Raw genomic sequence first — 26,897 nt, 5'->3', positions numbered from 1 at the left:
GTACCCGTTATGACCTATTGCCTTGAAAGTACTTGAAAATGTGAATATATAATCTGGTGATTCTTTTCTCAGAGATTATCATATAATTTGATGTTACAGCTGCAACCATTATTTGAAGCTCAATCTGTGATTCTGCTCCCAAATGGAGATTGTGTAGCATGATGGCCAACAGAATTCATCTCTGGAGCTACCTAAACCTGTTTTAAATCTGGTCCACACCAGTTACTAACTGTGTGACCTTGGACAACCTCCCTAGGTCTGTTTTCTCTCGTACAGAAATAATAACGGTACCTACCTCATAGACTGCAGATGAGAACTAAATGAGGGAATGCACCTCAGGCAATGAGCCCAACACTGGGCACACAGTAAGTGCTCAATAAATAATTGCTAAATTAACAATGATGTTTACATTAACCAAGCCTCTTAGCTGAATGTACACATATATATTTTTTATAATATAAGACAGATCCCTAAAAGAAAAATCACACTGGTAACTGGAACCTAACAATCCTGAAGAGGAATGGAGGACATTTAAAAGAATTTTTTAGATAGTGCAACAAACTGAAGCTTAAAAAACAGTGAAGTGGTACATACCTATAATGGATATTATTCAGCCTAAAAAGGACGGAAATTCTCACATGCTACTACTACATGGATGAGCCATGAGGACATTATGTTAAGTGAAATTAGCCAAACACAAAATGACAAATATTATATGATTCCACTTCTATGAGGTGCCTACAATAGACAAATTCATAGAGACAGAAAGTAGATTAGAGGTTGTTACCGAGAGCTGGGGGAAGGGAAAATGGGAGTTATTATTTAATGGGTACAAAGTTTCTGTTTGAAATGATGAAAAGTTCTAGAAATGGTGGTGATGTACAGTGGTGATGACTGTACAACATTGAGAGTGTACTTCATGCCACTGAATCAAACACTTAAAATGGTAAAATTTGTTACGTAAATTCGACCACAGTAAAGCAAACTATGTGAGTAAAATCTCTACATATTATAAAAGTTAGTAAATTATGGCAGTCTAGACTCAATTCCCAAATACCAACATTAAAACATGCTCATCTCGGGTGGCTGGATGGCTCAGTTGGTTAGAGCACGAGCTCTGAACAAACAACAAGGTCGCCGGTTAGATTCCCACATGGCTCAGTGAGCTGTGCCCTCCACAACTAGATTGAAGGACAATGACTTGGAGCTGATGGGCCCTGGAAAAACACACTGTCCCCCAATATTCCCCAATAAAAAAGTAAAAAAACAAAACAGGTGTTCCGATTTTTAAAAAAAACACACAAAAAACATGCTCATCTCTGGCATACCGTGAGGCATAAGAAATCTTAAAATGGCCAAAAGTCCGATGTAATGTATTTCCTTGCTCACTGTTCTTCCACACTGGACTTCTGAGACTCCTCTAACATGCAGGACTTATTCCTGCTTCAGGCCCTTTATACCTGCTCTTCCCTCTACCTGGAATGCTCTTTCCCCAGAACCTACATGGCTCACTCCTTGATTTCACTAACGTTTCGGCTTAAATGCTTCTTCCCCAGAGAGCTTCTATCTAAAGAAATCTGCAGCTTATATTTGCTCCCATCCTGCCACTCTGCTTGACCTTGCTCTGCTTTTATTTTCTTCATTGCATTTGGCATTTCCTGAAATGACTTTAAATGTTTATTTTTTTACTTGTTTATTGCCCAACTCCTCCACCAAAATATAAGCTTTGTGAGGGCTGGAACCTCATCCCTCATGTTCACTGCAAGATTCCCAGCCCTTAAAAATAGTGTCTGGGAAATGGGAGGCATTCAATACTATTTTTTGATAAATAAACTTTTGAAATTCACATTTACTGAAAGGAAAATACATCATATAAAATCATTAATTTTTAAAGTTAGATAACAGTAATACAGTACAATCCCATACTTGTGGGGGGGAGACAGATATAAATACATGTTGACCTATAGGTATGTGCATTAGAAAAAAAACGTATCGAAGAATATATACCAAAATATCAACAGTAATTATCGCTATGTGATGAGAATATGTGACTATTTTCCCTTTTGTTTCTGTATTTTCTAGCTTTTCTACAATGAAAGACTTGTGACTTTTTTTTTTAAAGATTATTTTACCAGTAAGTCAACTACTAAGAACTCACTCCACCTATATAATTAGGGATATGCACAAACATTTGGCTACAAGGAAGTTCGTCAGAGTTTTATATATAATCATGAAAAATAAGAAATAACCAAAATGTCCTGTTAGTTAAATAAATTATGGACAGCCATAAGATACTATTCTACAACCATTTAAAATTAGGCTGTAGGAAAATACGGGAAATGTGAGTTAAACGATGTGTAGGATACGATGCAAACATTTTTAAATGAGGACTGAAAGGATATATACCAAAATGTTGAAAGTGGTTACTTCTGATTGTTATTTTTATCTTTCTTTCTGCCTTGAGCTTTTCTTATTTAAGGTACTAAAAATGAACATGCATTAATTACTCTGGTACTCAGAAAGATGAATTGAAGCGACCGTGGGACTGTGCCAAAAGCTGCCTTCTTGCCTTATTTGAGCGCCATCTAGTGCTCACTATACGTAATACAATTTTCACAAGGCAGTAAGGTTTCTAAAAAGCAGCCTTCATAAAAAGGACATTGTGTCAGCACAAATATTACTATACTCAGTGTCGGGCCTAATTTTTAAAACAGCTGAACAATTAATTCAAAAGAGTCATAGGATTTTTAGTCAATAGGATATAGCAGTCATCAGAAAATTGGTTATATATCTGCTGCTTATTTTCATCCCTCAAATATTTTAGACTAACTCTCAAGACAGAGCCCTTGCTCTTTTTTAAATGAATGGCATTTACTGCTTGAAAGAAGAGGAAAGTCAGGCACTTTACATGCCTTCTGGTGTTTTATCTTTCCCACAAATCTCAATGGTGGGCATTGTGCTTTCCATTTTAGAGAAGCACCTACAGGTTCCATGAGACAAGTCACTTGCCTAAGTTCACAAAGCTAGGAAGTGGTGGAGCTGAGATGCAAGACAAAGTTGGTCCGGCTCACGATCTATGCTTCTCCTACCATGCCTCACTGCCTCCATTCTTAACTTTTCACCCCAATCACTGCACCTTTCAGTAAAATGATTCTCACTTAGTAAGTATATAAGCTGTCACTATATTGCTCAGCACCGCTCTCAAATCCACATCTCTAAGCTCAGTAAGTATTAATGCTCAAATCAAATATCAACTTAAAAGAACTTCTTAAATATATTATTCTAATGATGCGCTGTTAGCTGGACACATGAGTTTTATAAGGATATAGAACTTCCCGTTTCCTATACAGGCGTAGAACTTCAGACCTTCATTACACAGTGGTTACATGACTGCAGCTGCCCACCTTCTGGTTTTTCCTGGCCTAGTTTCTCTTCTTTCCTGTCCCTGCCAATCTATCATTCACCCTACCTAAATAGAAACCTCTCTAAAACAATACTTTCACCAAATCCACTCAATAAGAACCTACAGTCCCTCAGCTTTCTAACAGGTGTGGTAAAAATGGGCAACAGGTAGACAGATTTTGATTTCCCCTTTCAGCCCTCTGCAGTCAGAACCCCTACGCCCTACAGAGACTCCGGGCCACTAAACCTGAGCAGCCTTACCAGTTTACTATGACATGCCATGAAGTTTTGTTGGTAAGCACTTTCAGTGCTCCCTAAAAACTGCTCCCAACCTATAACATTTGTTTCTCATGTCCTTCCAACATAAACTGGAAGAATTAACGGAAGCCATTTGATTATACTTCATTCACAGCAGAAGAATCACTTCTACCCATATGTATAAGGTTATTCACTGCCGCAACATACGTAATAACAACATATGTAACAACATATGTAATAACAACATGTGACACACTGAAAGCATTCCAAATGCTAAAAGTCCACTGCTATATTAATTTTGGTATATTCAGCCATAATATGGAATACCCCATCAAAAAGAATGAGGAAGCTAATATATAGAAGGCTCTCCAAGATTTAATCAATGAAAAAAAAGCACAAAGTGCAGAATATGTACGTTATTATTTCTCTAAAATTTGGGGGATGTATGTGAACATTTGTTTGTTTGTTTTTTAAAGGTTATTTTCTTCTTTTTGTTGTTCCAATTGGGTATTGTCTTTTTTTAAGGAGGGCACATCTCACAGTGGCCCATGCGGGGATGAAACTGGCAACCTTGGTGTTATTAGCACAAGGCTCTAACCAACTGAGCTAACCCCCTGAATATTTTCTTGTATATGCGTGTTCTATTGTTCAAATGCTCGTAACTGCCCCCCCCCCAAATTCATATAGTGAAATCCTAACCCCCAAATGTGATGCTATATTGTATAAGTAGGTGGGCCTTTGGGGGTGATTAGTTCATGAGGGTGGCACCCTCATGAATGGGATCAGGACCTTTTATTAGAAAGACCCCAGAAAGCTTGTTTACCCGTCCATCCTGTGAGAACACAGAGACTGCCGGCTACGTACCAGAAGCGGGCCGTCACACAAACATGCTGGTGCCATGATTTCAGGCCTCCCGCCTCCAGAAATGTGAGCAATCAATTCCTGTTGTTTATAAGCTACCCAGTCGGTGGTGTTTTGTTCAAGCAGCCCAAATGGACTAAAACAGCATGAAACATCCCTTAAAAGGACATCTAAGAAAACGGATAACATCGGTTGTCTCTGGGGAAGAGAACTGGGCATAGGGGAAGATGAAGGAAACTTGCCACTTTTATAACCTTCGAATCCTTTGCATTTTGAATAGAGATATATTGTTTTTCAGACAAAAAGTAAATAGAATTATCATTTTTTAAATTCCTTTCACAGACACCATGGCTCCTCCATCTCTTCCTATCACCTGCCAACACTAGGGAGGGCTCCAGCCTGCAGAACAGGCCCCGAGATGAACGCTTTGCGTTAGGCAGCCCAGTAGCCACGCTGGCCCCCACCCACACACAGACCTGTGTCCTGCCTTCATGCTTTGTCCATGCTCTTTTCAAAGGTGTCTGAATTCTCTCTTGCTCGCTCCCCTTCTAAATCACCCACCTCCTTCAGGATTCTGTTCACATTCCAAGCCCTCCAAAATACTTTCCAGAATCCTGTAATCCTGACCATCCCACATTTAGAGGGTATCCCTGTACCCTCTAACTTTTTACTGGTCTGGAATATGTATATCTGATCTTATGACTGAATTATTTTTTTTATCATGCTCTTTCTTATATGTATCAAAACTCATACTGAACGATGAGTTCTGGGTTGCAAAAGAGGATTTTTTTTTTTGCACCTGTCTGTAAGTCTTTGTCTACAAATTAAACAAAAATAGAAGTGCTAGTAACTGAATTATTTTTAAAAACAAAACAAAACAAAAAACTGTGTAGTCAAGAAGTAATAATTTCTGCTAAAGAACAATGACTACCACAATATGATGCAATTAGAATATTAAAACCTGGGCGGACAGGTGGCTCAGTTGGTTAGAGCGCGAGCTCTGGGCAATGGGGCTGCCAGTTCGATTTCCATATGGGCCAGTGAGCTGCGCCCTCTGCAACTAGAATGAAGTCAATGAGCTGCCGCTCAGCTCCCAGGTGGCCAGATGGCTAGGTTGGTTGGAGCGCGGGCTTTCTAGCACAAGGTTGCCAGTTCAACTCCTGCAAGGGATGGTGGGCTGCGCCTCCTGAAACTAACAATGGCAACTAGACCTGGAGCTGAGCTGCACCCTCCACAACTAAAATTGAAAAGACAACTTGACTTGGAAAAAGTCCTGGAAGTACACACTGTTCCCCAATAAAGTCCTGTTCCCCTTCCCCAATAAAAATCTAAAAAAGAATATTAAAACCTGGTTACATCCTTTCTGATGAAAATCTTTCACTGATTTGACATTAGGACAAAGTGAAAACTCCTTTGAACCCTCCAATCCTCCAAACCTTCACCCTTCTTCAGTTTCTCACACTTGACATGTTCTTCCTCACCACTGGGCTTTCCTTACGGTGTTCCCCTACCTGCACCAGTCCTCTCTTATTCCCAAGCCCTCTTTCCTCCGGCTCAGAAATCAGTTTAGAGGTCACTTCTCTTTGGCTGCCTCCTGAAAGGAGTACTGCAGTGACTGGGGCATAGGGGTGGGAAGGAGACCTTTCATTAAATGTCTGTTTGGTACCTTCTGAGATATGAACCATGGGAATGGATTACCTTTCAAAACATAAATGACATAAATGTGTGCCACTTCTTCCAGGAGACCTGTTCCATTCTAACTTGGACAATGAGATGGGTGATCCTGCTGTGTTCATGCTTCCCTGTACTTCTTCTTCAACAGCCTTTATCCCACTTCACTACAGGCTTACTGGTTTCCAGAGAGATCATAAGCCCTTTGAGGGCAAGAGACATTATCTATCATTATCATTGTATTCTGAGGAACAAAGGAATAAACAACAGTTTATAAATACGGAGAAGTCGTCTGGGCCAGCGATTCTCAGGGACGAGCATGACACATGTTATGAATGTGTCTACACGTATCATGTCCTCATAAGGGGATACTCGGGTTCCTGGGAACCAAAAAATACTAAGCACAGTTGTGTTTTTTTGTTTTTGCTGCTATGATTTAGAAACATGTAAAAGAAAAATGTAAGTAGTTTTAAAATATTTTATTAAGGAAAATAAACAGCATATTACTTAAACTCCGCTCTTGAATTAATCTTGATTTTATTTCAGACCTTTGCTTCACAAACAATTTTAATAGAGTGAAAAGTTAAAAACTATTGAAGAATCTAAATAAGATTTTGCAAGCATGCCTAAAAGCTCTAATAAAATCTGATTACTCTGGTGCCAAAAATAGTTTACAGTAAGAAAGGATTAGATTAGTCCTACAGGCCTTAGTGTTTCTAAAAAAATTGGCAGACATCAATTTTTGGCTGCAAAAACGGGCTATACTTGAAGACAACACATATGGATCCAAGGAATTCCAGGAGTGAGCAATCTCAGAAAACTTTGGATTAGGGTCTTCCCTACAGAGATTCATTTTAGTCCAGAATAATTCACGAACTAGGTAATCCCATCCCTACCTCTGTCATCCCTACCTCTCCCAATCCTTACCTCTGCTACCTCAAACCCTGTTCAGTGGCAAGGTTCTACAGGTCACACATCAAATACCAGCACTGAGGGGCAGGGTAGTCTCAAACAAAGTGACAAAGGTGCCGAAAGCATATGCAACGCCACAAGTGAAACCTCTATGAATATTCTCCGCACAGACCTACAAGGTGCAGTTTATTCACTTTATAGTTTTTTATACTAAGATTCCTTTATGCTTTTCTCTATAATTTAGGGTGAATTAAGAAAAAGAATAACATCAAAAAACGAGAACAGCAACAGATACTTGACAAAGAAAGGTAATTAACAAAACAAACTATAAAGCCATAACAATTCAAACTGCAAGGTACCAGCACAAGTATGACAACCTTAGAAGGGAATAGACAAAAATGGCTAACAAATTATTCCCATCATTATTTCCTAAGTAGTTCATCCTTCCTCTAATGTTCTGAAGTGGCAGATCTGCATAAATCAAGTACACACACACACACACACCCTTTCTTCAAAAGTACATTAGCTATTAATATATTAGTTTTCTTTTCTTTTCCATTAAAATTTTAGAATTAGCTTATCATGATCCCCTTACCCAACACTGCAAAATAGCTGTTGGGATTTTAATTGGAATTGCCTTCAGTCTTTGGTAAATTTGGGAAGAATTGACATTTTTATGATAGTCTTCTTAATCCTTAAACATGGTACATCTCTCCATTTAGTTAAGTTTTTGTTAATGTCTTCCACAAGAGCACTATAGATTGTATGACAGTTTATATAAGTGAAAAGAAAATTTATTTGGCTAATAAATGATGTTCCTTTTATATGCGTTTTTTTTTCTCTAAGTCTTATTACTACAACATGAGCAGTGGTACTCAATGACAATTCCTCATGGATTAGGGAAAAGGTCCCAAAATTTGTTGATGTTATACCTCATTTCCAGTTTCACCTCTCCTACCAATCCACAGACACCTTTAATTTTCTAAAAATACCAGAAGCAGTAATAAGTTGCCACTTCACATAATATACAACTCATCCATCCTATTATATATATTGCAAACTAAGTTAAACTTCTAAGGCCCAATCTAACTGTATCCAAAAGTTAGAAATTAAAATTTATTGCCAAAATGTATGAACAGACAAGTCACAAAAAGGAAAAGCCAATAATCTTTAATTCTTAAACACATAATAAAAATAATCATAATCTTCATCATTACAGAAAGGCAAATTGAAACCATAATGACCACAATGTGTGTGTGTGTGTGTGTGTGTGTGTGTGTGTGTGTGTGTGTGTACACAGAGAGAAAGAGAGAGAGAGAGAAGTAAAGAGAGCGAGATTTTTGGTTTTGTTTTTAATTCATCCTCATAGGACAGAGAGACGGCCCTTTCAACCCTGAGGTCAGGGAAAGACGGGAAGTACAGACTTATTTGTCACCATTATATTATTTTTTTACTGAAAATTGGTAAAGAATTACATGTTTACCCTAACTTAATAATATCATATAGCAAAAACTATATTTTATAATAGTTTTGATGGAGAAAAGCTCTTCTTTACATAAGAGTTCTAGATAATAAATGCAGAAATGACCAAATTAGAAATATCATCATTTTGTAATCTCTTATGAAACAGGTGATTCAGACTAAAATCATCAATGGATGTTAAAACACACTCAAACCTCTGATCAATTTTAGGATAACTGATACAAAACCACACATTTTCTGTATCCTAATTTAATACAAAGTACATAGCATCACTTATGAAATAACCTTGCCAAAAGTGTTTAACCTAAATTTTATCAAGCCTTTAAGTCTGACTGCCAGTTTACAGAAAGTACAAGAAATAAAAAAACAAAAACAAATTACAAGCTATAAGAAAAAATTAGGTAAATCTGGAAGGTGAAATATTCTACAGAAAAACTGATCCAGTTTGTTCAAAATATTAACAACATGGGGAAAAAAACAGTGACGGGGTAGGTTGGTATAGTCATACAATGGACTATCACCCAGAAATGAAAAGGCATGAAGTATTGATACATGCTACAATGTAACATATTCAGATTCCAGGGACTAGGACACATCTTCTTCAAGGGGGCACTATTCTGCCTATCACAGTAAAGCTGCTAAAAATAAGTAAATAAAAATTTGTACAATCTAGATATTGAGTATATACAGGAACTCAATATTCTAGTCACTCTTCCTTATTAAATGTCTGTCAGTTTTCATAATAAAGAATTAAAAGTGAGATGTTCGTTTTTACCTATCAAATAGGTAAAAGTCAGAGTCTAAAAATGCATTAAATTGACAAAGGTGTGGGATACCTTCTCATACATTGCCGGTAGGAGCATAAATTAAATACAACTTTTGTGGAGCACAATTTGGCAATATCTACCAAAATTACAAATGCATATACACTTTGACCCAGCAATTCAGCTTTCTAACTTAGAGATATACTTGTATGCATGAGAAGTGATGGATGCAACATTATCTATTATAACAAAAGACTGGAAACAATATAAATGTCTACCAATAGAAAACTGATTAAATATATTCTATGTGTACTCTGCAGCCATTTAAAATAAGGCAACCGTGTATATGCTTATATATACAAGATATATTTTTGTTAACTGTGAAAAAAAGCAGAAGCTAGCAAGCAAAAAAGAAAAAGCAAGGTATGAGTATTTTGTTACCACTTATGTTTCAATAATTTTGCAGAACTATATGAGATATATATGCTTCAGTAACCTTGTACTATCTCTAAAAGGATCAAAAGAAACTGCTACCAGGACTCACCTTTGGGGAACGGAGGTGGCTGGGGGGCGGGGGGGCAGAGAAAAACTTATTTCCTACTTTTCATACCTTTTGGATATTCTACTGGTACATGTATGATAAACAGACAGGTAGACGGATGGGTGGAAAGATGGATGGATGCAACATTAAAAAATACCTTTTTTTAAAATGAGCATACCACACAAGTTTACATGATCTTCTATATATGATTTTCCAAGTGACCTCTTACCTGCTGGTTGGTGCAGGAAAAGAAAACGAGAGAAGCTGATTCCAGAATGGGTCATTCTCGGAGACAGATTCTGTACCTGATAACTTTTTTAAGTATTCATTTTTAGGGAGATCACTGATTCTGCTGCTGTTTGATCCCATCTTCTAACCTGGTAGAATACTTGTCCTTAAACCTTCATTTCCACACGACAACCTATAAAGAATGAAAAGAAATTTCAAACTTGTTCAAAATAGCCATCATACTTTTCCTACCCTTGACCTAAATGTAAAAAACTGTAAACTTACTAAAGGACATCACACTTCTATTTTTAAATATATTAGACATCAGATACAAAGTTACAAGGAGAAAAATGGGGCTAACCTCTGTCTTAGCCAACACAAACACAAAACTCCGAACCTATACTTGTAGATCTTAGAATGGGCATCTCTCACTCCGCTGGCAGCAACAACAGGGTACTATCTGCTGAGAAGAGACTGAATGCAGTGCCCAAGGCAGCTCACATGCCCAGGAGGAACAAGTTCAGCCAAGTGAAAACTAGCCACTGAGGTACTCTGGCCAGAAAGTTCTACCTGCTCCCCATGCTCAGAGAAAGCCGAGTAGAAAACTGAGGCCCAAGGCATCTCTTCTGCAATGAGTCATATCAAGCATTCCAAACACACACGATCTGGACCCAACTGATAGGGAACTCCCAAGACTCTTACCAATGAAAACTAGAATAAAATGGAACTTGCAGAACCCACTATCTAATCACCTCACTTCCTAAGAGTCCTATTACTTTTCCCTCTCACTGTGCCTCAGAAGACTTCCTTGGCTTTCAGCTCTTCTTTCTCTCTTTTGTCAATATCTGAGCCTATCCCCTAGTTTCACTAGTGAATTCCATGGTATTACTTTCAAATCTCTCCTAGTCCCAAGCTCAGACCAGAATGCCAGTTCTAGCTATATCCCTAAAGTATTTAAGACTTTAACTCAAGGATAATATCTATTTTATTATGTATATATACATATATATTGTGTGATGATTGTATTAATTAAGCAGTAATTTTGTGGATAACAATGCGCCTCCCATAAGCCTGTACTAGAAATGAGACGTATGCTATCGCTGATGCTTTCAGCAGTAAACCTTTCAAAAGACCTATCTGTAATGCAACGTAATCAAGAACTCGATCTTAACATGTATAAAACTGATTTCATCCTCCCTCCCAAAACGAGTTTTCCCTCTCAACTTCCCACTACTCCCCTAAAGCTCCCATTATGGAAAAACTACCTCAATACAGTTATTTTTCTATAATATATATGACATCTCTCCTGAGGTAGATTATTCTTCAGTAACAATTTAAAGTAAAAAAATTTTGTTAACTAAATGGATGTTTTCTTTTTACCTGTTGTCCTTCATGAAGGGTTTTGTGCTCTGAGTGACTCCAGAACTAATATTTTGTCCTGACTTCTCAGTAAAAACCGAAGCACCAATCTTTACTTAATGGACTTTTCAATTTGATGTCTTGCTATCATCATAAATTTTAAAAGAGGTTTTACATTTGTCCCCCCAAATAAGCAACCCCTCCAAAAGTCACTATTTTCTATCAGTGTTATCAACATACTTGGCTCAAGTTATCTCGATCACATAATCAACCATGCATTCCATAAATACCTATTACACACTCACTATAAATGCTAGGTGTTATGTTGGGTACTGAAAATGCAAAACACGAGTAAGACCACGCCCCTGCCATTAATGAACTCAAAGCCTATTTAACACTAATATGGTAAGTACCTATCACAAAGGAACTATTTATATACAGGAAGCTATGGAAATACTCGTATATAGGAGCACCTGAGGCGGAGGGAATGGTATATGCAATGGTACTTTTACTTAGTCAATTTACTTACATGATTTGTATGCCAGAAACTGGTCTAAGTGATTTACAATAACTGATTCATTTAATCCACATTAACAACTCTAAGAGGCGGTCACAATATACTCATTTTACAGATGAGGAAACTATGGCAGACAGGTGAAGGAACTTTTTTTCTAAGATCCCAGAGATAGTAAGTGACAAACACCAGTCTGAACCTAGGCAATTTAATTCCAGAGTCGCTGGTCTTTACCATTCTGCTAGGGAGACTCTCCAATGACATCAACAAGTCCTTTGGGTTCTTCTACAACATCCGCAATTCGACATAACATCTTTTAAATCTAAGTTTTCCTTTATATTCCGGCTGTCTCCCTGCTAGCCCAGGCTTCTATCTAATATGACTTAGTGCAACAGTATGGGTTTCTTTGCTTCCAATCTCTCCACTTTGACTCACTTTGCACACTCCGCTACTGGATTAGTCCTTAAAAAGAAAACAGGAAATTCAGCCCATCATTGCAATTAAGACCAAAGGTTCTAGCCTAATCAGACAGACCCTGCTAAGTCTATAGAGTCAGTCGGAATCTCTATTTTACCACTTGCAAAACCCCACTGCATAACAGGGAAAACTTACAACTCAAGGTTTTCTGAGGATGAAGCAAGAAGATCCATGCAAAGCATTCTGTAAAGGACTCGGCGCAGCGTATGCTTAGCTAAATGAAAGGTCAAATACAGTTTATTTTTAATCTTAGTAGATTTACCACTTCCATCATTTCACTCACCAGCTCAAAAACATTCAATGATTCTTCATTACCTAAAAAACAGAATACTGACATTCAAGACCCTCCACAGTCTGAAAGGTCACTTTCCAACTAACCTCCAAACCAGTAGTTCTCAAACTTAAGTATACATTAAAAAACGCCTGAGCGGCAAGTGGTTAAAAACGCAAACGCCTGGGCCCCCAAAATTCAGACTGTGAGGATAGAGCCCAGACATCTGCATTTTCTAAAAAGTAGTCAGTGATTTTCATTAGTCTGTGAACCTCAATTTTCAAATAAGTACCCTAAGGAAGTAGAAGCAAGCTATCTTCTCAACATCTGACTGCTCATCCACACCTCTGCTCCTGCCATTCTGGCTGGCCGCCTTCTCCCACATCTGCTCCACAGCAGATTCACTAAGCATAGAGTGATCTCTCTTTTCTGTCTGTAGTCTTAGAGCACGCATTACCCTTCCAATAATGCCTTTTTTGCTCTCTGACTCTTACACTGCTATTTAACTTTTCAGATTAGTTATTTCCCCAAGTCAATTTTACCATCATGGATGAAAATAATACTGTGAACATGAAATGATATGCCCAATATTTCGTATTTTGTGAAACAGTTGATTTAACAAAATTAAATCTTCTCTTTTATGTGTACTAATTCACTGTCTCCTGATTTAATGTGCCTTAGATGGAAAGTAAATATTAGGGGAATCTGAAAATCCATGATAACCAAATTCTGTCCTAACACCCTCAAAATATGCAAACGATACCCTAGTGCACTCTGTCCCAACTTCGGTGAGAACCCATAAATCATAAGCTATATTCCTAAATCGCCTGCTTCCTGACAACACACACACACACACACACACACACACACACACACAATTTGTAATCAAGAGACTTTAATGTGAAACCTCAGAGCTGAAACAGGAGAGCAGAGAAATACTGGGCAATGGTCACTAGCCAAAGGCCATGTTAAACACCAGAGGTGCCATTAGTCCAAGTAATGGAACATTCTCTAAAAGGTTACTATGTTCCAAGTGCTATATTAAGTACAGTTGGGTATTCCACTCCAGTGAAATGAGACTAATGAAAATAAAAAGATATAGGCCCACATATATAAAATCAAAGGGGTGGAAGATAGAAAGGTGACAGAGGGGTATTAACTAAACTGGCAGAGCTGAGGACACCCCAAATTGACCTCCTGCCAAAGGGGACACTAACAAGAAGCAAGTCAATCCACCCCATGGAACCCTGGGAAGGCAATAAAGCTGGAGGAAACACCATGGAAGACGGGGCAAGGTGTAGACCTAACATTTGTGGGTCTCCCTCCGCCCACCCCCAAGTGGGAAATCATGTGTGTGCTCCCTAGAAATCTGACTGGACAGACTGATCTCTGAAGCCAAGGCCGGGAAGCGTAATAAGGCGGAAGATGAAAACAGGAGAATGAAGTTAAAATGTGCTTCCTCCAGTTACACATTGGAGGTGGGTTTCCCAGTCTCCAAAGCAGAAGACTGGAGGAGTCATCTCAAGAGGAACTGAAGGGGGACCCAGGGGAAAAATACAGATATTTGGGATTACCCCCATTTTAAAAGCTGGCTAGCCACCTACAGCAATGCCCACCACTCAACAAAATCCACTCAACACAGAGAGCTTCTAATCAATTTTGAGAGTCTCAATTTTAAGTAAGAATAGACAACCAAAAACAGTTAGATGTGTTTGGATAACCTCCAACATGAAATAAAGAAACCAAAGAAAGGAATCAGAAAACAAATGCATCTTAGAGAAGAAAAAAATTAAAAACTGAAATTAATATCCTCAGGGGGATAATAAAAACAATAAGTGTAAACATTTATGAAGCACCTACTATGTCCTCAGGCACTATTCTAAGTGCTTTACACATACAGTAATGACTCATTTAATCCTCACCATAACCTATGAGGTAGTACTTTTATTATTCTCACTGCCGAGATCATGGGTTAACAAATTATGGTCCAAAGGCCAAATCCAGCCTGCTGCCTGAAGATTCATTTTTCATTTTTTTAAATGGTTGGAAAAAAACATAGAATATTTTGTGTCACATGGAAATTATACTCGTATGAAATTAATATTTCAGTGTCTATAAGTAAAGTTTTATTAGGACAAAGCCACACTCATTTGTTTACATATTGCCTATAACTGTTTTCATGATACAACAGCAGAGTGGAGTAGTTGAAACTGAGACCATATGTGGTGTTCTCATCCATTTATACTGCTATTCAACACACTACAAATCTCAAAGACATATGTGACAATGAAAGAATTTCAAGTGTTATGTGTATTGCCACACTGTGACACAATATTTTTATTACTGGTAGAGATAAATCATGTCAAAACAAGAAAACAAGAAAGTAAATGCTAATAACACACTTTTAAGTCACAACGAAGTGCAGATTATTTTTAATCTAATAAGATGTCAAAGCATTATGTTTATTATGTAATAGCATCACAGCTGTGCCAGAAATATACAATATAGGAAGGCATTGCCAACTAATCACAATAGTCTGACATGCCCTACCTCACTACACTCACTCCCAATTCATGAGTGTAACGATCAGGAAAAACAGAAAACTTAAAACAAGGCATTTCATCACAGCAGAATGTCTTCCCAAAATAAAAAATGAAAACGAAGCTGTAATCAAAGTAAGTTCCCCAATGGCTCATTTGTTAACCAATAAGGGAAGTCATTTGCCATCATTAGTTAAATTGTGTTTCATTACAGCAGCAAAAGAAATGTGTTCAGAGAAAATAAACATCTTTAATACTTATCTGTTGGTGAAAATAGTTGTTTGAAGAACAGTCTGTATGGAACAATTACAGGCATACGTGTTTCCCCAAAAAGTTGAGAAACTACCAATTCAGTACAATCTGAAGTGGAATCTGCTAGGATGTATATAACAACTGATGGTGAGGAGCAAAAAAATCTTAGCTGGGCAAATGTACAAACCTCGTAAAAATGCAAGGTGTTTAAAGCCTATTCACTGTTCAGTGTATTATTAATTAGCAGGTGCTTTGCATAAAATATTTAAAGCTGTGTTCTTGAACCAGTTACAATGGTTAACTTCATTTGTTCTCATGAACTTAATCGTCATCAGTTCCATGAAACTTTTCTTAGAAATAGAAGCTGAATATCCTGATATGTCCTACTATACAACAATATAATGGCTTAACAGTGGTATAGTTTTATTGAAATTTTTAGCTCAGAGTTGAGACTCATGTTTTTCTGAACAAGAATAATCCCCCTCAACAACATTATTGAACACTGCACGGCTTTGGAAATTTGCTTTTGCTGCATATTTATAGTAGAATTTCTCAATGAATTCAACCTAAAATTAGAAAGCAATGGTACTTACATGCAAAACTATACTGAGGTTTTCTTTGTCATTCTGAGGACAACTGATATTGTTTGAATCACAAGTAACATCAAGCTGCTTTATACACTTCCTATGTTGTCAAAACTAACATGCAAGATCTCTAGTCCCACACAAGCATGCAGTAGGTATGTTTTCCAAAATCAAAATACAGTTCCAGCAACATTTTTGAGACCTCAATGCAAGTACAAAAGGACTTTGCACATTTCAAAAACCATTTAACTGCACTGGCCCAGTGGCTCAGGCGGTTAGAGCTCCGTGCTCCTAATGCCAAAGGGGGCCGGTTTGATTCCCACATGGGCCTGTGGGCTCTCAACCACAAGGTTGCTGGTTCAATCCCTCGACTCCCACAAGGGATGGTGGGCTGCGCCCCCTGCAACTAGCAATGGCAACTGGACCTGGAGCTGAGCTGCGCCCTCTACCACCAGGATTGAAGGGACAACAACTTGGCTTGGAAATGGTCCTGGAAGTACACACAGTTCCCCAATAAAGTCCTATTCTCCTTCCCCAATTAAAAAAAAAAAATCTTTTTTAAAAAAACACACCACAACCATTTAACTGTGCAACAAGGAGCATCCACCTACCCTTCAATTGAAAGTGATTATTCTGCAATGGAATGATTTGTTAAAAAGTAAATATCAAGGAAAAAAATCTAACACAATTCTAAAGATGCCTTCCAAGCAATAAATATGTTCTACTAAAACCTCATGTTCATGGACTGACATCAGTATTTAGTACCTATCTGTGTAAGAAGATATTTTCAAAGATGAAATACACAAAAGCTCACTACAAATCAGCATTAAATATGAACATGTGTAATCAATCTAGATAATAGGGAACGCTAACTTTAAATCCCAATTAAGTAAAATGTTATCCCCCCAGTCAAAAAAAGGATTTCATTCTTCTCATCAGCAAACCTTTATTACCAACAATTAGCATTTTATTTTGAATTTCATCAATAAAAATCTTGTGCAAATTTTTTCTCTCATTATGTAAGTTCCAACATAACAACTTTCATTTTGCCAGTGGGCCCACAAACCTAAAATATTTACAATCTGGCCCTTTACACAAAATGTCTGCTGACTCTTGGCCTAGAAGAATAAACTGAGGCAAAGAAAGGTTAAGTAACTTGCCCGAGGTTATAGAGCTAGGAAGTGCCACACCAGGTTTCAGATCTAGGAGCTGGGTACAGAAACCATGCTCTTCAACCACTATGCCACCTTGCTTCCACGAACTAAGAACAAGATGTCATAAAAAAGGAAATAATCAAAGAACAAGAAAGAGCACTTGAAGTTAAAAATAGGATAAAATTTTCAATACAAAGAAGGTCAAGGAAATCCCATAGTAAAGAACAAAACGACAAATAGATGGGAAACAGGAAACGGAAAATTTGAAGACCCATTTACACAGTCCAAACAGGAGTCCCAAAAAGAAAGCACAAACGAAAAAGCAGAGGGGTGTCAGGGCAGCCAGATGACTCAGTTGGTTAGAACACGAGCTCTGAACAACAGGGTTGCCAGTTCGATTCCCACATGGGCCAGTGAGCTGCGCCCTCCACAACTGGATTGAAGGACAATGACTTGGAGCTGATGAGCCCTGGAGAAACACAATGTTCCCCTACAAAATTTATAAAAACTAAAAAAAAAAAGATTTAATTCTTTAAAAAGAACACAGAGGGGTGTTACCCTGTCAAGTCGGGAACCATGAGGATTTACCTTATGTGCACGCTAAAACATGAACCCTCTGGGGACAAAGACAATTCACTGCTCACAGCAACGGCAGTAGCCACAGTAACATCTTGCATCAGTTTCCTGGGCCCCAATCCCCACAGGTCTTTCAAAGTATTTGGTAAAAATTAGTAATGTGTTCATGAAAAAATAAGAAGAAATAGGAGTGGGGGGCAGGGAAACAAGGTAAACTACTCAGCCCAGCAATGAGCAATATTTACTCGTATGTAGTCATAATAGTGGAAAGGCTGAACACTAAATTAACCAAGATTTCATCTACATCTGCACTGGAAAGGCTGGGAGAGGGGGAGGGGAAGGAGGAGGAAGAGGACCTCATCTACCATAACGAGGAGTCAACAGGCATTATCTAAAATAATAAATCACAAAATAGCCATTTAGACATAATTATAAACCGTTAAAAGCAGTTGCCTCTGAGGACCAGACTAAAATGGATGGGTACTGCTGATTTTTTTTACAATATGTCTGCTAGCATTATCTCAATATGCAAGTATTACTAGAAGCATTTCCGAATTTTAAATAAATTCGAGAGACAGTCTGTGTTTTACTATTTCATAGCCATTGATTCATATAAACAACTCGATGTGCAAATACTAAAGAAGTGCAGGGATGAAAAACAAACTAACAATACTGAAGACATATCACATTATGGTTATGTAAGTGCAAGGAGTCTGTCAGTATTTCCTGAGTGCCCATTATGTGCCCAGGTTAAAACTACAAGGATGGAATTTATTTATAGTCAAGTAAGAGATACAGATAAGTCAACATGAAATTATAATAGGGCAACCATTCAAGACTCAGTGAAAGCTTCCCAGAGGTCATGGCATAAAAGCTAAGACCTGCGGTGGCCGGTTAGCTCAGTTGGTTAGAGCGCGGTGCTCTTAACAATAAGGTTGCCGGTTCGATCCCCACGTGGGCCACTGTGAGCTGCGCCCTCCACAACTACACTGAAACAACTACTCGACTTGGAGCTGATGGGTCCTGGAAAAACACACTTAAATAAAAAATAAAAAAGAGAAAGAGAGAGATTTCCTTTAAAAAAAGAAAAGAAAAAAAAAACTAAGACCTAAAGGGCAACAAGGATTGGCCTGGTTGGGTGTGGGGCTCAGAATATTTTCAAAGCAGAGAGAATAGCATAGGTGAAGACTTAGGGTTAAGACAAAAACAGGCAGAGCCCATCCAAGAAACTGAAAGAAGTTCAACAGGGCTGGGAGGGAATCCCATTGGAAGCAAAGAAGGCTAGAAAGGAAAGCAAGCTCCTGCTTCATGTGTTATGTGGAGACTTATTAAAGGCACGTTTTCTCCTTTGTCCATTGTAACTGTAAGGTCGCGTACATACCCAAGTCTTGTAAATAGTGAACACTGATGATTTCAAAATATCCATGTTCATGCCAGAACTGTTTTGAGTGCCAGACCTTTTATCTGATGGCCCGCCATACATCATCCCTTGGGTGTCAACAGGCCCAGTACGAACTTTATATCCTCCCGCAACCCATCTCCAGTTCCTCCTTTTGCACCACCCATTCAGATAACCAAGTCCAGAAACCTGAGGGAGAAGGAAAAACACCTAGTATTTAAAGAGTATATGTTGCCAGATACATAAAAAGTATTTTCATTTCATTCTAACAAGCATATAAAAGTAAATATTAGCTCTACTTCAGAGATGAGAAAACTAAAGCTCAAAAAGGTTGTGTAACATACCAAAGCACCTAAGTGACAAAACTAGGGTTCAAACCTAGAGTTTTGGGAAAGTGCGTAGGTTAGTCTGGAGTCCACAGACAGAAACTAATTATGAAGTATGGTAGAAACATCAATTGCCTACCCCAATCTCCAGTTCTCCAGCTCTTACAGTAATAACTCCAATTTGGACTGAGCACATTCCTGTCCAGCTAAAAGATCCGTCTCCCGATCTCTCCTGCAGCCAATAAGGTCATATGACTAAGTTCTGGTTAATACTGAACTTCCTGAAGAGGGTACAGGCACTTCTTTGTCCACTCCTCCATCCTGCTGCTTGGATGTTAGCTGGAATGCCAGCAGCCATCCTGGACCCAGAAATCAAGGGCGACAAGCTGGGATGACAGAGCAAGGACCTGGAAAGCGGCTGGGTCCCTAATGACAATGGAGCCACCAGCCCACCCCGAACAGTCTAACTCTAGTCTTCTTTCACATGAGAACCAAACATGTTTACGCAATAATTTTTTAGGTCTCTGTTACTCACAGGCAAACCTTATCCTAACTGACACAGGAGGCTTTGAAAGTATTCTGAGAGAAAGGTAGAGGGTTGCAAGAGATATTCTGAAGGAAGAATTGTCAAGATTCACTGACTGACTCAATCTAAAAAATTATCATCAGTTGTATGACACACAAAAGATTATTTTTAATTCTTCCAATGTCCTTATTGGAGAGTTACAGCCACTTCTGGTGTCTGCATTTTTTAATTGAGATATAGTTGACATGTATTAGTTTCAGGTGGACAACATATTTCACTGTATGTGTACAGTGTGAAATGATCACCAAAATAAGTAAGTCTAGTTAACATCCATCAACACACAGTTAACATTTTTTTCTTGTGATGAGAACTTTTAAGATCTACCCTTAGCAGCTTTCAAATACGCAATACAGTATTGCTAACTATGGTAGCCATGCTGGACATCACATTCCCAGGACTTGTTTGTTTTATAACTGGGGGTTTGTACCTTTTGACCACCTCCACCCATTCTGCCCACACACACATCCCACCCGCCTGCTGTGTACATTTCTAAATAATGTGATAAGAATTAGAGAAGACATTAAAAACTGCTAAACAAACTTCCTCAAAGAAATGAAAAATAAAACAAAATCTTTTCGTAAATAAAACCTATTTGTAAAGGTCTTCTCAACCCTTCTAGTTCAGGATTTTTGGTCTAAAAATAAGTAACATGAGGATAACTTACAAACTGTTTACAAGCAGTTTATAAGAAGCAGTTTAGAACATTAAGCTCAGCTAAAAACCTTATTAGAGAAAAAAATAAATATCTGCTCCTGCCTTTAAGCTGAACAATTCCCACTACACGTACTGGTAAGTGATACTAAAACACACCACCATCAGAGAGTCAGGACCTTCACACCCTGAGACAATCAACACCTCGAGAGCTAAGTTGGAAAGTAGAGTCCCCTAAGGAAGCAGACTATCAAACTAAAGGACATCTGGAAATCCCTCCCACCTCTAAGATTCAGTCTTCTCCTGGTCCTAGGAAAAGAAGAGCAGAAAAAGCCATCTTGCCCCTGTGATTTTCAGGCTCATAGCAGTCTACCATGCCCACCTGGATCATAGAAGGAAAACTCTAGAAGGGGCTTCAAGCCCAAGTACTACAATAGCTCATCTTCCTGAAAGTTAAGAGTCTTCCTCTTGAATTGGGGACGCCTCTGTTCCCCACTGGGACAGAAAGCCCCTGCTCTCTCACTCTGAGCACAGGAACCATCACGGCCTCAGAATGTCCTGTACTTCAAGTAGCAGTTGAGCTTATATACATTCTGATAACAACTATACAATATTGTAAAAACATGAACGTGAAAAAGAGACCAAAACACACAAAAAATCACATGCTGTTACATTGCTTTTATACTTAATCACTTTTAAAAGTCTCATTTTACCAAAGCCTACACTACAAGTGTCACTGGTATTTCCCATATGTTTATAGTCACTAAAAGGGAAAATGGAACAATTATCTCTAGTACTAACCATTTCCATTTACGTACAAAGTGAAAGATGACACACTGCATTTGTAGCAGCAAAGGAAATCACCTCTTTTCTTAATAGGTAATATAGCAGCAAGATGGAGGAGAATAACGTGTTTCCCCGAAAATAAGACCTAGCCGGACCATCAGCTCTAGAACGTCTTTTGGAGCAAAAATTAATATACGACCTGGTCTTGTTTTACTATAAGACCTGGTATAATATAATATAATAAATATAATAAATATAATATAATATAAAATAATACAACACAACACTACAATAATACAATACAATAATACAATATAATGTAATGCCGAGTCGTATATTAATTTTTGTTCCAAAAGACACATTAGAGCTGATGGTCCGGCTAGGTCTTATTTTCGGGGAAACATGGTATCAGCAAAATATCCCAAAACGCACTATGGTTGGCAGAATAAGAGCCCCTAAAGATGTCTATATCCTAATCCATGGAACCTGGGATTCTGTTGCCTTACATGGTAAAAGAAACTTTGCAGGTGCAATTAAATTAAGGACCTTAGGATGGGGGAAATTATCCTGAATTAATCAGGAAGACCACTCAGGTCCTTAAAAGTGGAGAACCTTTCCCAGCTGTGGTCAGAGCCTAACTACAGAAGAATGGTCAGAGATGCAAAGCTGCTGGCTTTGAAGATGGAGGAAGGGGTACACAAGCCAAGAAATGTGACAGTCTCTAGAAGCTAGAAGAGGCAAAAGAACAGGTTCTTCCCTAGAAACCTCCAAAAAGGAACACAACCTTGCTGACACAATGATTTTAGCCCAGTGAGACCCATTTCAGACTTCTAACATACAGAATTTGAAAATAATAAATCTGTGTTGTTTTAAACCATTAAATTTGCAATAACTGTTACAGTAGTCATAGAAAACATACACACATTGAACAACTAACAATACACGTATGTGAAATTATCTAGAGGAGAGAAGTATAATCAAAATGCCCAAACATTTAGAGCATTATGAGACATAATAGTCATTTGTGCATGTGGTGGTATCTTTAACTTCTATTACTCTCTACCCTCACAAAACTCGATCCATTAAAAAGGAAGCCAGGGGGGGCCCGGTGGCTCAGGTGGTTAGAGCTCCAAGCTTCTAACTCCGAAGGCTGCAGGTTTGATTCCCACATGGACCAATAGGCTCTCAATCACAAGGTTGCCAGTTCCATTACTCGAGTCCCACAAGGGATGGTGGGGAGCGCCCCCTGCAACTAAGATTGAACTTAAGCTGAGCTGCCGCTGAGCTCCCAGATGGCTCAGTTGGTAGGAGCGTGTACTCTCAACCACAAGGTTGCAGGTTGACTCCCGCAAGGGAAAGTGGGCGGCGCCCCTTGCAACTGGCAATGGCAACTGGACCTGGAGCTGAACTGCGCCATCCACAACTAAGACTGAAAGGACAACAACTTGAAGCTGAACGGCACCCTCCACAACTAAGATTGAAAGGACAACAACTTCACTTGGAAAAAAGTCCTAGAAGTACACACTGTTCCCCAATAAAGTCCTGTTCCCCTTCCCCAATAAAACCTTAAAAAAAAAGAAAGAAAGAAAACCAGCCAGGGCCAGCCTGATGGCTCAGATGGTTAGAGCACTGTGCTCTTGGAAACCCCAAAGTTACCGGCTGCATCAGCAGGGAGAGGGAGCAAGGCTCATAACACCAGCATGGGCCAAGGAGCTGTGTCCTACACAACTAGACTGAGAAACTGGCTCGCAGTGGAGGAGGGGGGGAAGAAGTTAGCCAAAGTATTAATTCTTCAGTCTTTTGTAGAAGGATGAACTGTATTAACCAAGAAAACAGGAGAGCAGGATCGACTGGAAAAACCAGGAAACAATTATACTATATTTTTCAGTCAAACATCAAAGTGTTTGTATTGCTTATTCCCCTTGTATCAAATGTATACCACATTTTTAAAAATAAGTCCTAGATATTGATGATATTAAGACCTTCCTATTAATTTTTAGGTGTGATAATGGTATTGTGGATCTATTAAAAAGAGAGTGACTCTCAAATATATGGTGATGGAAGGAGAACTGACTGGGTGGTGAACACACAATGGTATTTATAGACGATGTAATACAGAATTGTACACCTGAAATCTATGTAAATTTACTAACAGTTGTCACCCCAATAAATTTAATTTAAAAAAAAGAAATAAAATCAAATTTTTCTTTCTGTAAGCAGTTTATAAAACAAGAAAAAAAAGAGAGTGACTCAATCTTCTACAGATATACAGTATACTCAAATATTTACAAATGAAATGTTATGCCTACGATCTGCTTTAAAATAACTGGGAGTAGGGATACGAATGGATAGAGGCATAGATACAGCTAAATTATCAATTAGCCTGAGTTACTAATTGTTGGAGCTGAGTAATGGTACGTTATTCCACTGTTTGAACTTTTCTATACTTAAAGGGTACAAAAACAAAGCGTTTGACCTGTCTATTATAACAATACAGACTCTTAATATATTTAATAGTTGAATCTCCTTCCTGTAACATTGCCCCACCTCAATTCCCTGCCAATTAATCCACCATCAACCGATAGTTTCACCAATTCTTCTTCTTTAATCCCCACCTCATTCTGCCCTATTTACTAACCTCGTGAGTTTCAGCACGTCACCTAACCACTAAAAGACTGGTTTTTCATCTGCAGAATAGAAATATTTATACTTGCCCTTTCTATCTTTGAGTTGCCGAGAGGATTACGTAAGATAAAAACTACAAAGGAGAATAATCATTCTAGAAATCTATATAGTCATAAATTTCATGCTCAGCAGCAAACATTCACTTATTCCTAAAATCCTCTTCCCGACCGCCTGCAGTTACTCTCTTGAGCCCTCAACTCATCAGCAGAACCGCCCGGTGCCTCTGTGAGGTTACACTCTGGACCACCTCCACCCCCCAGGTTTCCTATCTTTCAGCAAAGCACCTCTTACACACCTCTCCCTCCCACCTCCATTCTCCCCTTTCAAGGGTCCCAGGCCAACTGACCCCCTCGTCAGTCTATCCTATGTCGCCCTTTGCTGGCCCTATGACATTCATACCGTCATCACTTTTCTACCCTTTTCCAGTATGTTCATCCTATCAGCTGTATTACCCCATTACCCTCAATCCTGACTACTGCCCCCCCAGTTCAAAAACACCTGGGCTAAATTGCCACCCTCCAGGTAAAACGCAATTGCTAACTGCCAGGGGTAGGGGAAGGGGAGAAAGAGTAGTGACTGCTACCGTATAGGACACGGGTTTCTTTTGGAATGATAAAAATGTGACATTAGATAGTTTCACAACACTGTGAACATGCTAACAACCAGAGTTGTACTTTAATTGTACTTGTAAAGGTGAATTTTATGGTATGTGAATTACATCACAATAAAAAATGTACATGTGAAAAAAAAAAAAAACACCCACTATTGCTCCCCCTGCCCATCACACACCCATTTGCAAGACCAACATCGCCTGGTCCCCCCAAGCCTCCGACTTGCGGCTCGGTGTCCCAACTCCCAACACCAGACTCGGACAGAGGTCCCTCTCTCTCTGGTGACAACACACCCCCTCGCCCCTCGGCCCCAAGGGCCACTGAGCCCTGCGGGCGGGGGACGGTCGGGGCAGCTCTGGCGGCTCAGGCGCAGCCCCTCCAGGGTGGTTCCGTCCCCCAACGGCAGGAAGGGACGCTTCTCCGCCTCCTCGGTGGCGCTACCCCAGCTGCCGGCGCTGCTCGGCGCAGGGGAAGGGAGGGTGTCCCCTAACCGGCTCTGACAAGGAGCGGGGGTCCGGCGGACCTCGCAGCCCACCTGTCTCAGCCGCCCGGGAGATCCGCGTCCAACTCACCGACAGACGAGCGGGCGGCAGAGGGCGAACAGGACGAGCCGTGATCGCTGCTGCAGCCGGGATGGCGCACGCCGGCTCAGGCCTCCATGTTTCCGTGTCTCTGCGGCTCCGGCTCGGCTGCGGCTCCGGCTCGTCTCCCGCCCCGGCCGCGTCGATGCGGAGGCCGGGAGGCGGGGAAAGGAGAGGGAAGAGGCAGAGAACGCAGCTGGGAACCAGACGACCCGGCGCGCGCCAGCCGGCGGTCACGTGACACGCACCGCGCGGGCTTCTGGGAAATGTAGTCCTTGAGGCTTTAGGCGTTTCTCTATCCTCCGAGCGCCTCCAGAGCAACTGCAAAGCCACGTTGCAAAATCCAGAAGCAGTTAAGCCCTCTCCTACCCTGTGCTGGAATTTTTGCTTATCCTACAAGTTATTCTGGACGCTTATCTTTATTAATGCCCCTGTTCATTCCAACCGAATAATCACCCAGAAATCAAGCAATTCCTTGCAGGACTCTGAAGAATTGGGGAATAGGAATTTATTTTATTTTTATTTTTAATTTTTAATCTTTGTTCAATCCGTTATATCAAGGGTTAATTTTCAGAAAATAATTTTTGATGGAGGCGGTTAACAGATATAACACTGTCTGCAATATTATCAGAAAGGACAGGTCCCGCAGGAAAGAGCAGTGCCAAAAATACCTCAAATGAGCTGAGGTTACCAGGTTGATGTCCTTGAGCTATTATAACACTTCTCCCAGTTAGTTTCCTCATCTAAAATATATACAAGACGATGATGATACTTCCCATACAGCACTATTAACAGTAATAATGTATCAGTAATAAGGATTAACAATTCACATTATGGGCTGTTTTCTATGTGCTACGCCCTATCTTATATATTTATCCAAATAACATTGAGATATCACTGTTATTTCCATTATACAGTCAGTATATTCCAATGTACTCTGAAAAGTACTACACACATCTTATATACTTTTCTAGCATATATTGCCAATAAGTTCCCTGAGTTTACGGAAGTATTACAGGAAAACATACTAAAACACCAGATAATAGCCTAGCTAAAAAGCGGTATGTCCCTGCTCTACAGCTGTTGTAAAGAATGCTATGCACCTGAAACTAATATGAAATAAGATTGAGAGTCAACAATATTTTAAAAAGTCTCAGGGATGTAAAGCATAGGGTATATAATCAATAATATTGTAATAACTATGTACAATGTCAGATGGCTAATAGACTTATTGGGGTTATTTTGTGAGGTATATAAATATCTAATTACTATGTTGTTTTGTACGCCTGAAACTAATAAAAAAAGAATGCTATGAATACAAGTTCATGATATACTGAGTGGAAACAGTATGTATAGTATTATCCAATTTTTGTAAATGAATTATAGTTACAATACCTATATTTATATGCCCAAGGGGGGCGCGAAG

General features: G+C 39.2%; 1 protein-coding gene across 3 annotated transcripts in view; it reads right to left on the bottom strand.

Annotated features, from left to right (window-relative positions):
• Positions 1 to 25,710, bottom strand: part of DYM (dymeclin) — a 275,896-nt gene extending 250,186 nt beyond the window's left edge. The window contains exons 1-2 of one of the 3 annotated variants that reach the window (XM_081078951.1): positions 25,463 to 25,710; positions 10,121 to 10,312 (exon numbers count right to left, since the gene is read on the bottom strand). In XM_081078951.1, the coding sequence (XP_080935077.1) occupies positions 10,121 to 10,260 (140 nt within the window). In that variant the 5' untranslated portion in view covers positions 10,261 to 10,312; positions 25,463 to 25,710. Of the gene's footprint in view, positions 1 to 10,120; positions 10,313 to 25,425 lie in introns of all 3 variants that reach the window. The other 2 variants (XM_081078952.1, XM_081078950.1) reach the window with 2 other exon arrangements.
• Positions 25,711 to 26,897: the final 1,187 nt, after the last annotated feature.

Source organism: Rhinolophus hipposideros (assembly GCF_964194185.1).
Source record: "Rhinolophus hipposideros genome assembly, chromosome: 17".
Taxonomy (NCBI): Eukaryota; Metazoa; Chordata; class Mammalia; order Chiroptera; family Rhinolophidae; genus Rhinolophus; species Rhinolophus hipposideros.
This window is presented reverse-complemented; position numbering and strand designations above follow the sequence as displayed.